This window comes from Syngnathoides biaculeatus, chromosome 14 (assembly GCF_019802595.1).
Source record: "Syngnathoides biaculeatus isolate LvHL_M chromosome 14, ASM1980259v1, whole genome shotgun sequence".
NCBI classification, from domain to species: Eukaryota; Metazoa; Chordata; class Actinopteri; order Syngnathiformes; family Syngnathidae; genus Syngnathoides; species Syngnathoides biaculeatus.
The window spans coordinates 18,072,046-18,092,275 of record NC_084653.1 but is presented as its reverse complement, the minus strand read 5'-3'; the positions used below and the strand labels follow the sequence as shown (position 1 = coordinate 18,092,275).

The 20,230-nt window shown below is 40.6% G+C and overlaps 1 protein-coding gene across 1 annotated transcript in view; it reads left to right on the top strand.

The window, feature by feature from the left end:
• The window catches only part of lrp1bb (low density lipoprotein receptor-related protein 1Bb), a 217,218-nt gene that overhangs the window by 158,540 nt on the left and 38,448 nt on the right, over positions 1–20,230 (top strand). Inside the window, 15 exon segments of the mRNA XM_061842266.1 lie at positions 2,335–2,516; positions 2,656–2,855; positions 3,402–3,590; positions 3,688–3,836; positions 4,064–4,157; positions 5,583–5,699; positions 7,234–7,353; positions 8,397–8,516; positions 10,259–10,375; positions 12,555–12,661; positions 15,505–15,637; positions 16,966–17,072; positions 17,152–17,284; positions 19,683–19,805; positions 19,985–20,107. Coding sequence (XP_061698250.1) covers positions 2,335–2,516; positions 2,656–2,855; positions 3,402–3,590; positions 3,688–3,836; positions 4,064–4,157; positions 5,583–5,699; positions 7,234–7,353; positions 8,397–8,516; positions 10,259–10,375; positions 12,555–12,661; positions 15,505–15,637; positions 16,966–17,072; positions 17,152–17,284; positions 19,683–19,805; positions 19,985–20,107 — 2,014 coding nt within the window.

The following is a 20,230-nucleotide window of genomic DNA, read 5'->3' as shown; positions in this document are numbered from 1 at the left end:
TATGTATCACATCAAATCACAGTGTTCCTATCATTGCTATTGAACATCTTTATTAGTTACAATTGTCAGCTCCACATTTATCCCAAACAGATTAGGGAAGGAGGAGGAGGGTTTGGGGGGGGGGGTCATTGTTAACAGCGGAGTTTGCTGTTTTAAAAGCGGTAGCAAGATTTGAATGTTGTCTCACTTCTCGTCAAGTTTGACTAAAGCTGCACCCTTCACTGATGTGCATGAGCATGATTCTCAAACATGGCTTTGCAGCATTCAGAAAGCAGGGACTTGCGAACACTGTCCATCTTCAATAAAATAGCAGCCCTAATAATTATCATCTTGCATCAGCACTGTGTAAAAGGCAATGCAATTTATTGGTTTGAATTGACATTTTTTTGTTATATAGGCCCAAATTAAAAATCTAAACAAGTGCTAATAGTATCTGTCAACCACAAATGTTGCTTAATTTGCTCACGGTGACCTTTTGGAGGCATTCCATAATCAGACATTAGCTAACTTTGAAAATGCTCAAATTTGGCCCAATTAATTATCAGTATTTTTTTTTACTGCCCTTTAGAAGTGTAAGGAACTCGTCTTTCCCAAGTTTCATCAAGGAAGTTGTAGTCATATTTTATTTCTAACAGCCATAATGATGAAAAAATTTTGTGTTTCTTTCTTTTGTGTTTTGAGGAAACAAATTAAAATTTACAAGGTGAAATACAGGGGAAGGGAGTTGTGGGGGAGCATTTCGGTCATTATCTTGTAGTTTCTTTCTTAATCTGAGCAGAAAGTTTGTTTAATGAATGTCAGCTTCATGCCGCCTGAGGTGTTTTTTTAAAGATGCAGCACAATGAAGGACATGCTAGTGTTTAGAGAGTTTGTGGTTCAAATTGGCTTCTTGGGTGGCAGCCTAATCGTTTGCCAAGACTATATATTTTCTTGGTAATGACTAGAGAGAAAGCCTCAAAGCACATCATGTTGCTTAATAGCAGATAGAGTGCTGTGTTCATGGCATCTGGTATATCTGCCAGCTGGCAAGATTTATTGGGATATTGATGGCACTCCCACATACTTACTCATTTTTTTTTTCATCTGTTGTATACCTTCCATCTCTTTCTAGCTAATTCACTCACAAAGCAGTTGCCAAACCATCCATCTTTCTTCTTCTCCTTTGTCCCCTAGCATATCTAAAATAGTTATATTTACACTGATGTGATGGCTATTGATGGAAAGCATGTGTTTAGTTTTACAATTCCTGACTGGCACAAGATAATAGTTTGGTGTGTTTGATAATTGCAGCGGGGGAATTATCCTTTTGTCTTCAATGTATATGATATTTTTTTGGGCATATTCTCATATCAAGTTGAAATGAAATATTGACTTTATTGGCGCCTTTTTTTCTACATTGTTACACGCACTGGACGTGCATTGAAATAAATGCCCTGACTTTGGTAATATCCCCTTCACAAGCCATTGAAGTTATCCTTTGTTTTACTGTGTTAGCCGGCAAAATACTTTCTGAGTTTAACGGCGATAAGGATAAGTTGATCATCCATATTCATGCTATCATCAGTCACTGTTTTATCTGTCTTGCCAAAGCAGAAATTATTTGAGCATTTCATCTGTACTCTGTAATTTAAGAGCTGTGCAGTACACATCACATGGTTCAAAGAAAATATTGTAGTTAGCTGGAAGATCTGTATAAGTGGCTGTCTGATCCCTCAGAAGATTGGTGTTATTTGTATTTTATAACCAGTGGTTACAATCTGGCATTTATCACCAGATTCCTGAGCTCCCCTTCATCTATTTTATCTTGTAGCTGTTTTAATTTTCCTCAGTTTCTATCCCACTTTACCCGCCTACTAGCTGTTCCAGTGTCATGCACAGAATACCAAAGAGCAATAAACAAATGGGAGAATAAAAGCAGAGAGAAAATCAAATGTTGGTAACAACAGCAGGTCACAGAGGCATCAGAAACACAGAAGACTGATGAAGAAGAAAATGTTGTCCTGAACGTATTGATCACTACCGACAATATATGATCTATGGCTCACTCCGAATCTGTTTTATAATAAAAAATACTTTATTACAAACACAGTACACAGTTGCCAAACAAATTGCTTTTGCTGAGGTCCTCTTCCCCCTCCTACTTCATTTTGTCTCATAAGACTTGAAAAAGACACTTTTTTTTTTTCCGAATAATGTTTTGCAATTAGATTCCAACACAAATATGGCAAGTTGTCACTTTGTTCGTGTGTAGTGCCTTGTTTATTTGTTTTGTATTCCTTCAAGCGTCTCTTGGTAGCATACAGTGAGACTGTGTTCTCGTTCTTGCATTACCAGATTGTCCACAAAACAGCAGTTCCCAGTGCCTTAGCAGTGGACTGGATCGGAAAGAATCTTTATTGGTGTGATGCTGAAAAGAAAACACTGGAGGTGTCCAAAGCCAATGGTCTGTATCCTACTGCGCTGATCAGCTCAGGCCTCAAGAACCCCACAGATCTAGTACTGGACCCACAGACAGGGTAGGTACACTGAATGAATCTCTTTTTGGTTCTCATGTCTTTCACTGTTTTGTCTAATGGCTTGACTAATTGAATGTCATGTATCCTGTCATTGGTTCATAGTGGGTCAGGCATTGACGTGTTCTGTTCTACCTTCTAGGTATGTATTCTGGGTAGACTGTTGTGGACCCCCACACATTGGACGTATCGGCATGGATGGTCATGGGCAAAGGGTAATCATCGACAAGGAGATATATAGTCCCACCGCTCTGGCCATTGATTATACCAACAAGAGGCTGTATTGGGCAGATGACAACCATATCCTTTTCACAAATATGGATGGCTCCCAGAGACACAAAGGTAATATGTAGTCAAAATATGAGACCATCCTGCGTAACTTGGGACAGCACCCTCAGAAAACTAATATCGGAGAGACCCAGCTGAAATGACCCAGATACAAGAAATGCAAACTTGAAGAGGCTTTTATCATAGATCAGATTTTATCATTTTGTCATGGACCTTACATTATTCAGACGCTCCAAAAATGTAATCGTTGCACAGACAATATGAGTTATTATTTATTTATATATATATTTTTTGTCATTTCAAAAACGTTTACACTGGCTGAAGATTTATTTGGCCACCACTCATTATGCCTGCATCTCGTTGGCATGCCTTTGTGCTTGGAACACACTATTTAAACAGCCAAAATCAGTGCAATTAGTCTCATGTTTGGTAAATCCCATTTTGTGTAATCAATCCATCTATATTCCTCACACAATGTGCAAAAAGGAATTTTCAGGGTTTGGCAGACACAATCCCGGGTGTGGTCTGCTGTTTGGCTCTTTTTACATAGGCAAACATTGATTTTCACTAAGTCCACCTGTTCCCCACCCCACCCTCCAGTGTCCTATGATCACATCCAAGGAGTAATGGCACTGACCTTGTTTGAGGACTTCATCTATTGGACGGATGGCAAATCCAAATCACTACGGCGAGTTCACAAGACGAGCGGCGCTCAAGGGCTGGAGCTCCTCAACTCTTGGCAGGCCATAAAATCCATCAAGGTCTACCACTCTCTGCGCCAGCCTGAAGGTAGGGAGTCCATGTGGCCTTTGTGTTCAGTCTCCTTGAGAAGTTTGAAGTTGAGTGTAATAATTTTCTGTTTTTGCACACTTGTCTCACTACACAGTGCCCAAGCACCAGTGTCAGGTTGCGAATGGAGGCTGCAGCCACCTGTGTCTGCTATCACCTGGTGGGGAACACAAATGTGCCTGCCCCAGTAATTTCTACCTAGCTGCTGACAATAAGACCTGTCTCTCCAACTGCACCTCCAGTCAGGTCAGCATTGTGCCGTTGCCTTTTCATTAATCAATCCAGTTTGGGGATGTTGCTTTTCCAACCTGACCAGAACTTTCCCCTGAAGGCAAACCGCTCGGGTTTGCATTCCTTTATTCCTCTGTCAAGCGCTTTTGGCAACATCGAATGCTTGTGTACTGATTTGTGTCTTTGCTTTGAAGAAATTATTATTTTTCGATTTCCACTTATGCTCCGCTTTGTATGAATAGTTTCGCTGTGGCACAGATGAGTGTATCCCTTTCTGGTGGAAATGTGACACAGTAGATGACTGTGGGGATGGATCGGATGAACCTGCCGATTGCCGTGAGTACCTTTTGTTTAAATATTGGCTTTGAAACAGCTTGAAAAATACTTGAGAAAAAAATTCTGAATAAAAGCAGTGCATCAAGATACGAGTAAAACGTTTTTCGAGATGCGGGCCGTCATTCGGCTAATCATCTTTTTGAACTTGCACACGTAGATTTGTGATATCAAGGCAGACAACTCAACTCAACTGGCTTCACTGGCAGTTTAACAATTCTTAAAGAAAGACACTTCAAGCTGTTTGATGCCATTAATTGGAGTTTAGTGTCAAAATAAACCTAAAACAAAAAGACTGAAGGCATTTTCACTCTGCATTTGGAAAAGTATCTGGCACACTCGACTTCCCTTTTCATTGTGTGGATGCTGAGGGGGGGTCAACACATTTTGACTTGATGCCAAGCAAATTGGATGGAAAAATGTTTGTGCTGGAGCCTTGACGGAGGCACGTCAAAAAGCTCCTCGTATGGAAGAAGGGGTTGTCCCAGTGATTTCTGAGTCCTAGTTCAGCGTCGCTGTACTGTAGACAGCAAGTGGGAGATAGAGGAAAGCATAATAATTGATGTCTCCCACTAACTTGAACTTTGGCCCAATAATAAAATAATACTGAGACATCTCTATGGAGGCTTTCATAAACCCTGTCACAACTCCTTGCTCAGCCTGAAATAGACCTCAAAGCACCATTCCAGGAACTGGAAAGCTCATAAATGAGTTTAAACACTGAGATTCTTCCCTAAAATTAGTATATTAGTATGGGATAATTGATACTTCAATCCTTGGTTGGTTGTGCTGCATCACTTCCTTCTCCTTAAAAAATCAAAGTCCACGCTTTCTTTTCCTACAATGGCAAATACATATGGCAGAGTTGTCGTCCACTCTGCAGGGCAACCCTCTCGACATCCTTCCAGGCTGTTATGTCAGCACTTCCTAATATGGGATGGCATCACCCTCGTTGTTGTTGCGCTTAGACGCAGAGGCCTTTACACCTTGTGGACCCAGGACAAAATAGTTTCTTTTATAATTCTATGGAATTATGCCATTACTACATGTATGTTTTTGATGAAGTACATTGTTATGGAGTGCTATAGTTCCCTCATTAGAATACATAAAACATTTTAAATTTTTTGGGGGTGACAGGGGTTAGGATGTAAAAACATGCAGGGGGTCCTCAATTTAAGACAAAGTTCTGTTTCTATACCACCAACATAACCTGAGTTTGTACTTGAATCGCAACACAACGTAATCTTTTCACTAATCCTACCGCAGTTGTAAAATCATAAGATCGTAATGTAAGACATTTGTAACTGAGCATGGAACGTATTCTTCCTTATTTCATTCATTCTAATTTTAAACTAGGCCGTTTCACAGCATATTCCTCCTCCCTCTTTTAAATTCTGTCAGTGTAAAGTTTTGATTTCATTACTACAGCGGAATTCAAATGCCAGCCGGGACGATTTCAGTGTGGCACTGGTCTCTGCGCACTTCCTCCTTTCATCTGTGATGGAGAAAATGACTGTGGTGACAACTCGGATGAAGCTAACTGCGGTGAGTAAAGAAGAGGAAGGAAAGAAAAAGAGAATAAAAAAGATTTCGGTCACTACAAGCCTTCCCCTGCTATTCTTTTGTGTGTGTGTGTGTGGGGGGGGGGGGGGTCCTGATGTAGGGCCATGGCATCCCACTGTCCCTCACATGAAGATAGTACTTCGGTTTTAGTGGCACATGAAACAATGCTCACGACTGGGAGAATACCATAGAATCAAGGATGGAAGTGTTTCTGTTCCATCTTGTCACTCTGTGGGTTTCAGAGCAAGAGTAACTGAATCCATAGCTTGAGTTGAAGCTTCCCCTACCTGTAAATATCCCATATCTATGTTGCCATAAAAAAGTGTTCTCTTATCTTAGAACTCAATGTACTGTCACATCATCCTAAAAACTTCTAATATAACTCTTTGTCCATAATTCTCCCTGATTGCAGTTCATGCAGTGTAATTACATTTTTACATTTGTAATTCACTTTGATTTGTCTATTTTTTTTGTTCTTGTTTTGCTGTTGTTGTATTGTTGCTATGCTTTGTTGTTTGTTTGTATGTTCAAATTAATGGTAATGACTATTCTTTTTTTTATCCCGTTCAGCTGTCAGGACGCTCTGTATCCCATATCTGCCAGAACAGTTGCATTGTCACATTGGTGTTTCAAGGCTTCCTCTGTGATTTAAAAAAGAAAAAAAAATTACAATTGATGTTTATTGAGAGTCGATCAGTCGAACAGAACAAGGTGTCTAGAGGGGGAAAAAACAAAGACAAGACACAAAGTGCTGCTTATATATAGTGAAAGAAACAACAATAATTCAAAATAAATAATTACACATGTACAACAACGCAACATGAAATTAAACATTGTAGATATTGCCTTGGGCTTTAATGCTATACCCTGAGAGGGAAGGACAAGACCAGATAGGACAGGGCAGGGACAGGAAAAGAAACATTCAGGATAAGCGTCGTGAATCTGGCTATACGAATGAAATGTTTTGGGATTAACTAAATAAATTATAGGAGTCTATAGAACTCAAGTAAATGTGGGGGGTACACAATTCGCGTAAGTTATTTGTTGTAACAAGTGAGACCCATCAACCAGGCATGGGCGATGAGAAGGAAGCCCCCACGCCAAGCAGTCATCCAGTCCTAGGGGGCCCGGCCCCAAGAGCACCGCCATATAACTCTGTGAAGACCCACCTCCCCCACTTTACTATGACTGCCAGATCCCTGACTGTCAGTCATTGGCCCTACTCCTTGGATCAGTGCCCCCCCAGTGATGTGCTGCATTTAAAATCTGACTAATCTTCTATTTTGCTATATGTAGAATCCCATTGAAAGCAAGTTACTTTTAAGATTAAAGACATTATACAGTACATATATGAAGTCAGCTGAGATACGCTCCAGTTATTTGTGACCTCAATGAAGAAATGTGGGATAGAAATTGAAATATGGATAAAAATGTAGATAAAAAATTAAGCTCGGTAGTCTTGTAGTCTTGGTGGTCTTGGTAGTGACAGTACTTTTTTTGATATGTTTCCTTTCAGAGACATACATCTGCCTTTCAGGGCAGTTCAAGTGCACCAGGAAACAGAAATGCATTCCTTTAAATCTGCGCTGCAATGGTCAAGATGACTGCGGTGACGGAGAAGACGAAACGGACTGCCGTAAGTTTCAGTCCAAGTTTCATCTGTATTGAGCTTTTACACCGGCAACCTCTTCAACTTGTTTCCGCATGATCATTTCAACGCGCCTGTTTTCACGAGGAAGGATTTAGTTGATAAAAGAAGGTGTTCATGCAACAAGTAGTGTGCAATAGCTAGTCTTTATTTCAAGGTTAATTTCTGAATATTATCTATGGTATTGTAGTGATAATTTGATGCGCAAACTATAATCTCCTCATCAAAAAATTGAATGAAATGGAAAATATATGTAAAACATCTTAATTGAAGCTGATCCTACACTTCAGTCACGCTTTTTATTTTAAATCCATTCTCACAGTATATCTGTCAAAATGAGTAGCATTGTTTTAGAAAACAAAGTAAACAGCAGATTTAAATAAAAACATCCAGCATCTTACCATCACTGTAGTGTACATTTTCAGATTGAGGCTAATTAACTTTTTTAAAAATAGAAACAAAATCAAATGCTTGTATGTGTGCTTCAATTTGCAGGTTGGGGTAATTAAAAGTCAATTTTCTCCAAATAATCCAAATGCATTGAAAACCTTTTAGAGAAGAGCTCTTTCAGTACTTTCAGGACAGAATACTGTAGTTGTCTACTCGTCAGCGTATCACTCTGGATTCATGTCTTTCATTTTGCTACATTTGTCTTGCGTGTGATTGCAAGAGGAGTCACATCGCGGTGAAGGAGAATGGAAAAGCTTTCAGAAGGAAAAAGAATAGATGGGGGGGTAGCTCCAATTACGTTGAAGCTAATTACTTCACCCCTTCCTACGACTGGATGTGGTTTTGAATGTCGTGTCGCAATTAAAATGGCAGCAGTGAATTTAGAAATGCTGTCTGAGACAATATGAGTTTATGACAACCTCCATCGCTTTTGGTAATAACTAACTATCACAGCTTCATTTGTATAAATAATTCCTTTTTTAAATTACTATGTAAACTTCATACATGTTAGAATAATGTCTCTCTCTCACTTTCTTTCTGTCTTTCTCATTATTTTCTTTTGTTTTCTTTTCTTTCTGCAGCTGAGAGCACGTGCTCCTCTGACCAGTTCCAGTGCAAGGCCTCCATGCACTGCATCTCCAAGCTCTGGGTCTGCGATGAGGACCCCGACTGCGCCGACGGGTCAGACGAGGCTAATTGCGGTGAGTTGCGGAAATCCACTTAACCATAAATCACAACATCCCTCTTCCCTCGGTTCGAGTTGGGTGGGATTGTGATTTAAACGGAATCAATTTTACACTCGGCTTCCCTCTCACTCAGACCTTCTACTCGTCTGATTGTAGCGAGACGCACCAGTCTTGAAATACAGATCGCACATGCAGTACATACACACAGATGCCAATGAAGTGCGGTGGAACCACTTAAAAGAAAAGGGGGAAGTTTTTCATCGAACCTTGAAATTTGTTCAGGGGAAGGATTGGAGGATTGCATTCCTTGTTTCTTTGTTCTGAACTTGCTGATGTGTCGTTAAAAACGTGTTGACCCTGTTGTGAGTTGTTATGGCGACAATTTACAACAACAATATAAAACCAATTCAGTTTCATTTAAAAATGGTAGCGTGAAACACGAGTTTAATTTATTTGTTCTTGTTGGGTGGAGTCAGTTGTCACTCGTGGCTAAATTGGATTTGTGAAACAGAGTCACGTGACAGCCCCTGAGGCTGATGTTACTCTTAGAAAACCAAAACAAATACATTTTGCAACAACAATAACAGTGATGGGCATTACGGGCTACACACTAACACAACACTCCATACGTTTCGTTTGATACATTTCATTCAAGATACATGGGCATTTTTTCTCACAAACATATAGTTGCATGACAGTTAGTCGCACAGATGCAATATATCAACAGAGGATCAGCCAAGTTCACTCAGAGTGCACTCTCTGTGCTCCGAAACCTCCAGAAACTCATTGTTGGAGTGTGCTATCCGATACAGGCAGAACTGACACATTGAATATGGCGGATGCGCTGACGTGTCCTTGCCAATGGCCAACGTGTTCATTCGAAAATGGAGTGCGCTCTGTCTCTAAGTACTGCAATCTCAGGGTACCGTGAGAGTGTCGGACTGAATTTCCAGACCCTCTGTTGATGTTTTGTGCGAGTGTTGTAGCTGCACAACTAAGTGTGATGCAACTATATCTGGGTGTGTATCAGCAAACAAATACATGCAGTGTATTGCATATTGCATGCATGGAGTTGTATTGCAACTCACTGTAAGATGTATTGAAATACAAGTATTAAGTATATTGCATTAAAATTAATTTGAGTACTTAGAGGACATAGTTTCTTTGATAAACGTAGTAGAGTAAATATAGGGCTTCACTGCTCACCACTGTTAATGACATCCAGGATAAAGTCCATCCATCCAGTAAAATAGAAAAATGTTAAGTGTTCATTATCACAAATACAGTCAAAGTGAAAGCCAAAAAAAATGTAGTTACTGTTGAGTAGTCTAAATGCAAACGGCATTAAAGTGGAGAGTCTCTGGTAAAAAGCAAATGGAAGAATAAAAAGGGGAGGTTGTAATTTATTTGACCACATTTCTCAATTTTGTTGGAGTGACAGGTTGCTTACTTGTAATGATTTAACTCCAAAATCTTCTTGAAAATCTTTTTGAAGAAAGTTGTATTTTGTTGGGGCTCGGTGGCACAAATCCTGCTGAGGGGGATTGCTAGTGGAGTCAGGTATTTCATCTTATGGTGTGTTTGCCTCTGGTGAACATACTGTGTTTTGAACTCTGTGTCAAACTTGCTCCGGCAACAACCCGGAGGATATGATGATTACGCCCGGAAAATATGATAGTGAGAGCAGCATTAATATTCATGCTCTTTGAAGCCTTTTTTTTTTTGTCTTTGTGTTTGTTTTCACCTGACGAAAAAAGATGAAAAGACGTGCGGACCTCATGAATTCCGCTGCGAGAATAACAACTGCATCCCGGACCACTGGAGGTGTGACAGCCAAAATGACTGCGGAGACAACTCAGATGAGCAGAACTGCAGTGAGTAACACGGCTCCGCCGTTTTCCCTCACCTCGCTTTCTATACGACGTCGACGCGCGACAGGAGAGTGCACGTTTTCCGGAGACGCCTGCGAGCCACGCAAATCATCACAAGCATCCAATTCTCTTCATCTGCTTGATATCAAGTCGATCGAGCTGAAGTATCAATGATCCCATTGTTTCTGTTGACGTTGCTATAATTAGATTCCTTTCAATTATTTTCCAGATGACTTTGCTAATGAATGGCAGTCAATAAATTACAGCCCAATTACTGATATATAGCGGTTTACTCACCTGACCAAATTGGGTTATTTTCCTATTAATGAAAGTGTGACTCCAAGTAAGTCTTGCTGTCAAGTTTACTCATGCGTAACGAGAAGATGGAGTCGTCCATTGTGTGAAAATGGAAAGGGGGGAAGAAAAGATTGTTGGATTAAGCATTTTAATGTGGTTTTGAGCACATGAATTAAGATCAAAATGATTTGAATAAAAAAAGAGTGTGAGATGATGGGGGCACCTGGAACCCTGAAAAGTGCATTGCAGAGCAGTTTAGAAATGACAGACTTTTTGACAAACTGAATTCTTGGGGCACAATTATTTCTGCCCCCATCCTCAGAGAAAATATATGAATGTTCTTGTGCTGTGTACAAAAGGCAGAGGACTCCACTGCACTTAAAAGGTCAAGTGTCTTCCCTATAAACATTCTGAAATAGATATTGAAATGAAAAATACATATAATATTATTCACTTCAATGTCCATACAAAAAAAAAAAATATGAGCGGAGAGCGCATCATCCATGTGCAAAGTTGCGGAAGTGTCATTTGACATCCAAGTGGTAGCCATGTTGCCTGCATCTTCTGTTCATTACGTCACACGCCCCTTCAGACACGGAAGCTCTTTCCGAAGAGAACATCTCACAATCGAGTGAAGTGTCCGGGGCAATATTACCCTATTGTTTGGAGCCATATTTAGATGATATGCGGATTACTTCTAATAACAGACTCCCAGACAGTATGTATTAGCCAGCCCGGCCGAAGCCGTGCTCGTCCGCGAGGCACGACGCGGAAGCCTTCGCCGCCAATACCGGATGCTGTTTTTTCATTAATAGCATACTAAAAATCATCCATTTCATGACACTTGACCTTTAAAGACAAGACAGGGAGAGCTGGCAGGAATGCGATCAGTTGAAGTCAAACACAGATAAAATGGGAATATTTGGCATTTAGCCTACAAGGGGTTCTCATTTTATTTATGTTTATTTCTTTATGTTTATATCACAATTATTTTATCTTTTCTGTCTAGTGTTTCCTTGCTGATGTAGCTGTCATGAAAGTGCCAAACAAATGGGTTCTGTTTATGACGTTTCCAGTTTCAAGTTTAAGAACTTGAAGATTGTGACATCTCAAGACACAAGAAAGCTCACTCATTTTCTCCCACACTTGATGAGTTTCATTTAATTGGTTTAAAGTTCTGGCTGAAAGCGTTTTTCAGCCTCGGGCAAATATTAAGTCGCCATAGAAACAGAACTCTCTCACACACTGAGGGCTCCCTCGATTATGAATATTTATGATTCGATCCAGAATATCGGTGGATATTAACGGCCAAATGTCCATTTGATAGAGATGTAGTGTAGATAACAATAAAACATTTATCTTGACGCAATTATTATTCCTAGTCTTAGACCTGTCCGTGTTAGTTGCAATCAAAGCCCCTGAGATGTTTGATACTAAATGCAAAAAAATGTTACATTTTTGTTTCGTGCAAGCTGTGTCACGCACACACACACGTGGTGCAGGATAATGAGAGGGAGAGCCCGGACAGCAGATCTGATGCAGCTGTTTAGCTGCGTCCTAATATTGTCCTTTGGGACACACTAAATGGCAGCAACATGGATTTGGCTTCAGAGAGTTTTGCCCCGTCGATTGCAAAAGTAGAACTGAATGCATTTACATGGTGATCAGCTTTGCCAGCAGCCTCCACTGTTATCCCTCATCATCCATACAAAATGAGTCTAATTATCTAAAACCGTTTTTTTAAAGGCATTAGCACATCGTTGCGACCAAAAATATTTGGCTAATAATGATATTTGGAGATGTGTTTACTGTACAGGTAGTGTGCATGATTGTATCGCTCGTTTTTGTTTTATAATCATACATTTTGTTCATTTTCCTGATGCAGCACCAGTCACCTGTAACCACAAAGACTTTGCCTGTGCAAATGGTGACTGCATATCGTCCCGATTCCGCTGTGATGGGGACTACGACTGCTTGGATAATTCGGATGAGGTACGTTTTTTGATCATTAGGCACTGACTGTCTGGAGACACCCTGGTAACACATTAACATCAATATCACGCAATAATTATAGTTTATAACAAGCACTTTTGTGGCTTTTATGAAGTATTTCATTTTATAAATCAGAGATCAGAAAATAAAAATTGTACAGAGACACCATAACCACTCGTTCAGTGCTGTGGATGTTTCTAGTCATCTAGTCGAAATCCAATTGTTTATTGCAACCAGTCAATATACTGTACTGTATTTTCCGCACTATTAGGTGCACCTAAAAGCCTTTAATTTTCTCAAAAGCCGATGGTGCGCCTGGTGGTAATCCGGGGCGCCTTATATTTGGATCAATATTGAGCCTTGAATGCGGCTCCATCTAATGGATGCATAATGTAACGTAATCCCAGCCTATACTGTAGTGTCTATTCTATGCGCCTTATAATGCGGTGCACTTTATATATGAAAAAAAAAGTTTTAAAATAGGCCATTCATTGAAGGTGCGTCTTATAATGTGGTGCACCTCATAGTGCGGAAAATACGGTATATTCGTCGCTTTCCAATGTGAAAGTGGGTCTCGCGCAGCTTGTCGGTGGAATCCAGTTTTGTAAACCACTGTAATGACTAACAGATCCCTGTAGATTGCAGCATTACATTGCTCTGGATTTGATATCAGCACAGCTTTTGAGTAGAAGATTTAAGGGATAAAATACATGTTAAAAAAGCCACATTTGAGCTATGTGGTGAGTTGGCGTAATTCATGCTGTTTTCTTTATTGTAAGTTTTTTTTTTCTTGCCATCAAAATCCCATTGTTAGTCATTGTTGTTTTATAGTTAGTCACAAAAGTAAAAAAATAAATAATAATAATTGTCAAAATCACTGTTCTGCTTGACTTCACAAAAAGGTTGTTTCTCCCCTTTTAGTCAGAAACAGTTTTTGTTGGAATCAACCCATGCTTTACTGATTACAAAAGAGGATACAGGTAGAAAGAAACTTTATCTGATAAACGAAGAATCTAACAATTTCTTTTACTAGGATAAGTGCTTATATTGTGACAGAATATTCTGAGATCTGTGAGTCAACCAAAACAAGTATACAGTCACGGAAACTTGAGCTCTATAAATATTTCTAAAATGAGCACCTTTTATGGTGATCTAGTTCATCAAATTCACCATTTAAATTAATGGGGCGCAATGTGTCATCGCGAGGCAGTCTTGGTCGATCACAGGATGGCGTGCCAAAAAAAAAAGTCAACGTTCCCTCTAAAATGCGCACATGGGCAATTTAGCACCGCTGATGCAATCTCTTTATAGATATTCTTCTAAAAAATTAATCCAATGCAAATTCAATGTATAACATACAGCTATTCACTTTGTGGCATTTTGCAATGTGATTCAATGAGTGAGGGATGACTGCTTGTTACAGCCAAAGGCACAATTCACATACGTACTGTAAAAAATGAAAAGAAGAAACCACTGGTTTCTTTAAGGCAGCACACAGAACTTTCTCTAACAACGACCGCTGCTCCGCCACACAATCTTTTCCTAGTTTACCTTACACCCGCCCCCTGACCCCGCCCCCTGACCCCGCCCCCCGCGCTCTGAAAGACGTACACTCATAATTATAAATGTTACAGTACTTACGCAGCCCATCATTGTGTTTTATAATGACAGCTTCCACCACAGCTGCTTTAGTTAGCGACACAGTCTGGGCAACGTAGAGCAAAGATGAGCTAAACATGCTGCTTATGTTTACTTTCAATATTAATGGAGAAAGTTAAAAAAGAAATGCTGTTGTTTTAAGATTCAATGACTGTCGGAGTATGTGAATAATCGAAGACAAAGTGGTTAAAATGGACGAGATGTTCTCTTTTACGAGTGGGAAAGGTCTGGTCTGAAGCCACAGTAGAAAGTGCAGGATGAGATTGCGTGTAATTTTACAATTCCACCTTGGCACAGCCTGATCCAGGATGAAAGCACAGACAATACAGTGCACAAAAAGCTAATTCTGTATTTTAAATATAGGAAGCCATATAACATTAACTTTAAAACAGTTTGGGAGCATCATCATCTTCCACCCTGTCGTCAGTAACTCGCAAGAGGCTGGCTGCTTGAAAAGTACATCTCGAGGTAAAAACGTCTGGGCACCCCTGAGTTAAATGACCTTTTTAAGTTTAGTAAATCCCATTGGTTATGATTTCCAACAATATATGTTGAAGAATAAATATCAGTGGTAGAAATACTGCCTTCAAGGTTCATCTAAGTAGGCCCATCAATAGTAATGATGCGGTGCATAATTCAGGGGCAAACACTTGTAATTATTCATTATTCTTAGTGAATCTAGTTGGGAAATTACCCTTTGTCTAAATATTTGCACTGGAGATTCCTACTATAATTCATCCTAATGCTTACCTTATTAACCCGTTTTCAGAGATATTCATCCCCAGTGGAAGTTTTCAGCGTCGCAACAGTTAAACTCTCACCCCCGTTGTATGATCTTTGAGCCGGGATGAAAGTCGCATATGCTAAAAAAAAAACGCTACAAATGAGACCCACAAGTTCTCTGCACAAGTGGATGCACAGTACAAACCACGAGTGGCTCTTCACCCACTCGCTATTTTCAAGGCTGAATGATGAACACTGTTTTTACTGTTGTGTATCAGTTCAAGTGTAACATATTGCACTGCCGTTTTTGTTGCCGCGTGGGTGATGGTGCAATTGCGATGGCGAACATCATAATATTATTACATTACACTCTGCAGATTAGTTTCATTTCAGTGCCCTTGTTAGCACTGTTTTTCCACAGCAACATTCTTTTTATCTTACGATCGCATTTTGCCTCACAGAAAGGCTGTGAGGCACATTGTGCCGATGACCAATTTCGGTGTCACAATAACCTCTGCATCTCCAAAAAGTGGCTGTGTGATGGCCAAGAAGATTGTAAGATGGGAGAGGATGAGAGAAACTGCCAGGGAACAGGTACAGCATGTTTTTTATATATATACACTGTATATATTTACTGAAAGCTGGTTGGTGCACAGCAGCGTTTCTTGTTATTTTGTCGATTTATTTTTTTGTCCTTTTTCCTGGGACAAAAATGAAAGCTCCACCAGGGTAGGAAATGTTTTCACGATCATTGAGCTTTTGGGTCATTTTCTTGTCCAAGATCCCATCGGGACTTAAGATGTGGTTAGAAATGATTTTGCTGTCAGTAGTTAGTAATAACTTATCTAAACATAGATCCAGACTACACAGAGATTCGAACCAATTTAAAGTGCGGCATTAGAATTAGAGCTGCAGCAATTATTGGAACAACTCAATTTAATTACAAAAAATATATATTGTTGCAAAATCTTTGCTTGGAGCCTTCCAGAGCTCACTTTTTAACACGTACAAATGTTACTGCTGTCGCATGCAGCAGTCTTTGTGGAAATAAGTTGGTGTGATGGCCGCGATCCAGGAGCTAAAAGACCATAAAAGACTGCAAACGTTCAAAGTTTGGAATCATTTCACCCTTAAGAAGTTACAGTAAAGTGCAACGTTTACTAAGCCAGCACGTATACAATTGCCAACACAGAATTATCGATATGAGCTCATTTAATAAGCCTTCCATAACTTCTTAGGACGTACCGAAATGCCCTCAAATGTGGTCAAGGATCGGCACAGTCGTTGGTTTACTTTTAATGGATTTATTGAACAAAAGTAAAAAAAGAAAATAAACATGAAGCACATTGATACATGAACTGCTGATGGCCACAAATCACATCGAGTGACTCAACAAGATTGCTAAAACTGGCTAACAGCTAGCAGCTAATCTGATTGATTTATAAACATCTTTGCACTCTCATTTTCTGATAATCCTGAGCAGGAACTGCCTTTTAAAGATACACACACTTCAAGTAGCAGATACTGCAACCTTAAATAGACCAAAATAATAGCTCACTTCACATGCACGCTTTTGTGTTTAATAATGACAGTTTTTATCTGATCACTTGAGTAATTGATGGGAAAATCGATAGAATGCTCAAAATTATTTGTGCTTAGGTGTGAATGCTTGTTTGTCTAAATGTGGCCTGGCGACTAGTCCAGGATCTACCCTGCCTTTTCCCCCAAACTCAGCTAGCACAGGCTCCAATTCATCCTAATGAGCACAAGCCATATAAAAAAAATGGCTGGATGGCCAATTTGACTTGTTGGCCATGTGAATTATTATTTGAGCTCATTTCGCGTCCATTTCAGGCACTTACTGCCGGTCCTACAATGTGGACCTGTGTGATAACGATTCGGTTTGGTGTTCTCCTTCGCAGTTGCCCCCTCGTGTTCCGTGAACGAGTATGTGTGTGACAGTGGAGGTTGTGTGTCAGCCAGTCTGCGTTGCGACGGACATGACAACTGCTTGGATGGCTCGGATGAGGTCAGCACACATTTCCATCACTGAATATGCATTTGGATCAATGTCACTAAAAGAGCATATTTACGCCGTGTAATAACAGAGGGGCTGCGTGAAAGAGTGCAGAGAAGATGAGTTTCTGTGCCTGAATCGAGCGCATTGTATCCCTCGACGCTGGCGTTGCGATGGCGTTATGGACTGCATGGATCATAGTGATGAGGAAAACTGCAGCCAGGGTAGGTACTGTAGTATACTGTATGCGTTTAAGTGACGTCTCATACACTTACATATGGACAGAAGTCTTTAGACACTCCTCTTAATGGTCTAATCCCATCCATTTTTCCCCCACTGTTTTATCCATAGCGGGCCAAAATCATCCCATGACCTGGTTTGACTTTGAGTTTCTATACGGTTAGTTGATGCAATAGCTGACGAAAGGCAAAAAAAAATTCAGTCGATCCGTTTCAAATGTCATTGTCATGTAGTTGGGCTCATTATTTAAGTACCTACCCACTCAACTCAATTTTGGAGAATAGCCACGTGTCTTCCGGAAATCCAGTCCGCTCTCCCCACTTAGTTTAACAGAAATAGGATTAGCGGTAGCCACCGTTTTTCTCACTCCGATCAGACGAGGGTTGCCAAACGTCCCTTGAAAAACGGAATCGTCCTATATTCAGAAACAAAAGTTTGCATCGTGTATGGAGCTTTCAAAGAACTCACTTTGTCCCATATTATTATGAACATCGAAAATAGTGTCTGGCAATACTGGCATGGTGTTACCTAAATGTATGTACAATAAATTTATTCCCATTTCTCCTGCTTTGTGACCAATGAATCAGAATCAGCTTTAATGACCAATGGGCCGAAAGAACACTCACAAGTATGTCAATCCATAATCCTGGTCTCATTGTGGTGCTCATGCTTGAGGCCTCATAGCTTAGTGGTTCGAGCATTGCTTTGGTCAACCAGGGGTCGTATCTCACTGGAGCCTCTACTCCCTAAGAGGAAGGCCATCCGGCGTAAAAACTGTGCCAAACAAATATGAGAGTTCATCTGAGATGTTACACTGTGGCGACCCCTAACGGGACAAGCCGAAAGAAACTTACTTACTACCGTGGTATTCATGCTTCCTTGCCATGAAGATAACTGAAAACAACATTGCAGCAAGGACAACAGTGGCTTGTACAGGGCTGCACCCTCTGGCAGGCTCCTTTGAGAAAAAAGCTGAAAAGGTTATAAAAGTATCGGGAAAAATAGGGAAATGGTAATACCTGGGTAGAGAAAGTGCGGGATAATGTTTATAAAGCGCACTGCACTGTGTGCCAGTGAACTTTTTCTGTAGCCCACAGTGGACTAAGTGACCTAAAGCAGTATGCACACAACAAGCAAGAGAACCCTTGACCAATTTATTGTCCACCACGCAACGCCAGAACCAGATATGGTATGTAAAGAACATGCACCCTATCAAATTCAGGTTTGAGCCCAATGATCAAAACTAAAAATTACTTTTCGTATAGAGAAAAGAGCTTAAAACATTTAGGACCACCAGCAAGGGTGAAAGTTTTCATGCCGGTGTGACGGTCTGAGCGCTCCCTGTGCTGCAAAGTCTCTTTGTAAGTAATGCGCATGCGTGTATATTTTGTAAACTTCCGGCCAGTCTGAAACGTCCCCATCCATGCTTCAACATATGCCATTCGACAAAGTGTCGCCAAGTGTTCATTTTCACTATGGATGTCTCAGAAAGATGAACACAGGGAATGTACATATATGTGTATATCTTTTTTTATCAACTTTTGTTTTAAGGTTGGGTTAGGGTTAGGTTATAACGTATGTTAGCTCCCTTTATGGAGAAGAAGGGGAACTATGAGACCTGGAGATTTCCCAGTAAGCTTCTGCTACATACTCAGAGTTACCCTGTTAGTAACGCATGCGCATTCATCACAAGGAGACTTTTCAGCACAAGGGAGCGCTCAGACCCTCACACCGGCCAGCTTAGTCGGTGAGTTGTCCCTTGTGTATTTTTCAAGGAGGTGGCAACCCTAGATGACAGTCTCTGAAAAAAGTCACATGGCACACAGTTGGATGAGACTTGATTAAGAAATGTATCTTCAATTAACAACCCCCCTCACAAAACTCAACGTCGCCCTCCTTTCGCTTAGAATGTGATAGCAGGGCCGTCTCACTCATAGTGGATGTCTTTCTGCACGATAGTGTCGTTGCATGTCAGTGCTCCAGGCAGTGTAGTCAAGTGACTCTGAATCTTCGCTGAGCCTAGCTCATCATGTCATGGGCTGCCTAAGCTGGTTGGATTGTGATGGAGAGACAGAGTGGAGGGAAAGAGGGTAAGACAGAGAGAAAATAGATAGAGGGGTTGAGCAGCATGAAAACAGGTAAATGTCACAACATCTATTGTCCATTATAGTCTTAGTTGGACTGATAAGAACAGAACAACTAGGCAAGTGCTTCTCACCTATGTGCCAGGGATGGAAAAAAAAAGCTATAAAAGGTTTTAAATGAGATGGAGGTGGAGAGGAACTAACTTGAGTAGCACCTTTTGTTCGCTTGAAGAGACTTCAGTGAGCGCTGATGTTGAAAATGTGCGGGGGAGTGTTTCATTTCTTTGTGTGACCGTAGGTGCTTTCTTTTGCCGGGCTGATGAATTCATTTGCAATAACACCTTGTGCAAACTTCACGCGTGGATATGTGACGGCAAGGACGACTGTGGAGACAATTCTGATGAAGACGCCGGCATGTGCGGTGGGTTGCGCTCAACTTTCCTTCGCTACAAAGACACCGTGTCCGTCTTCCCTACAAGATATTTATAAACGGCAAACCCCCGGCCCCGACACGGCAGATATTTAAATGGGTGGTGTGTGTGTTTTTTTACACCCTCACAGAGCCATAACCATTTACTTTTTATCTCCTTTCATCTGCAGAAAAACTTCCTTGCCCTCCTACGAGGCTATTCCGCTGCAGAAATAATCATGTTTGCCTGCGCACCGACCAAGTCTGCAACAAAGTGGACGACTGCGGCGACAGCTCGGATGAAGAAGAGTGTGGTGAGCACACGATGCATCAAATGAGATGATAAAGCTTATGAATGTACAAAAAGTTGATGGAGTTTATATACAGTATGACAAACCTTGTACCGCAATTTCCAACTAACTTCACTTACTGTTAAA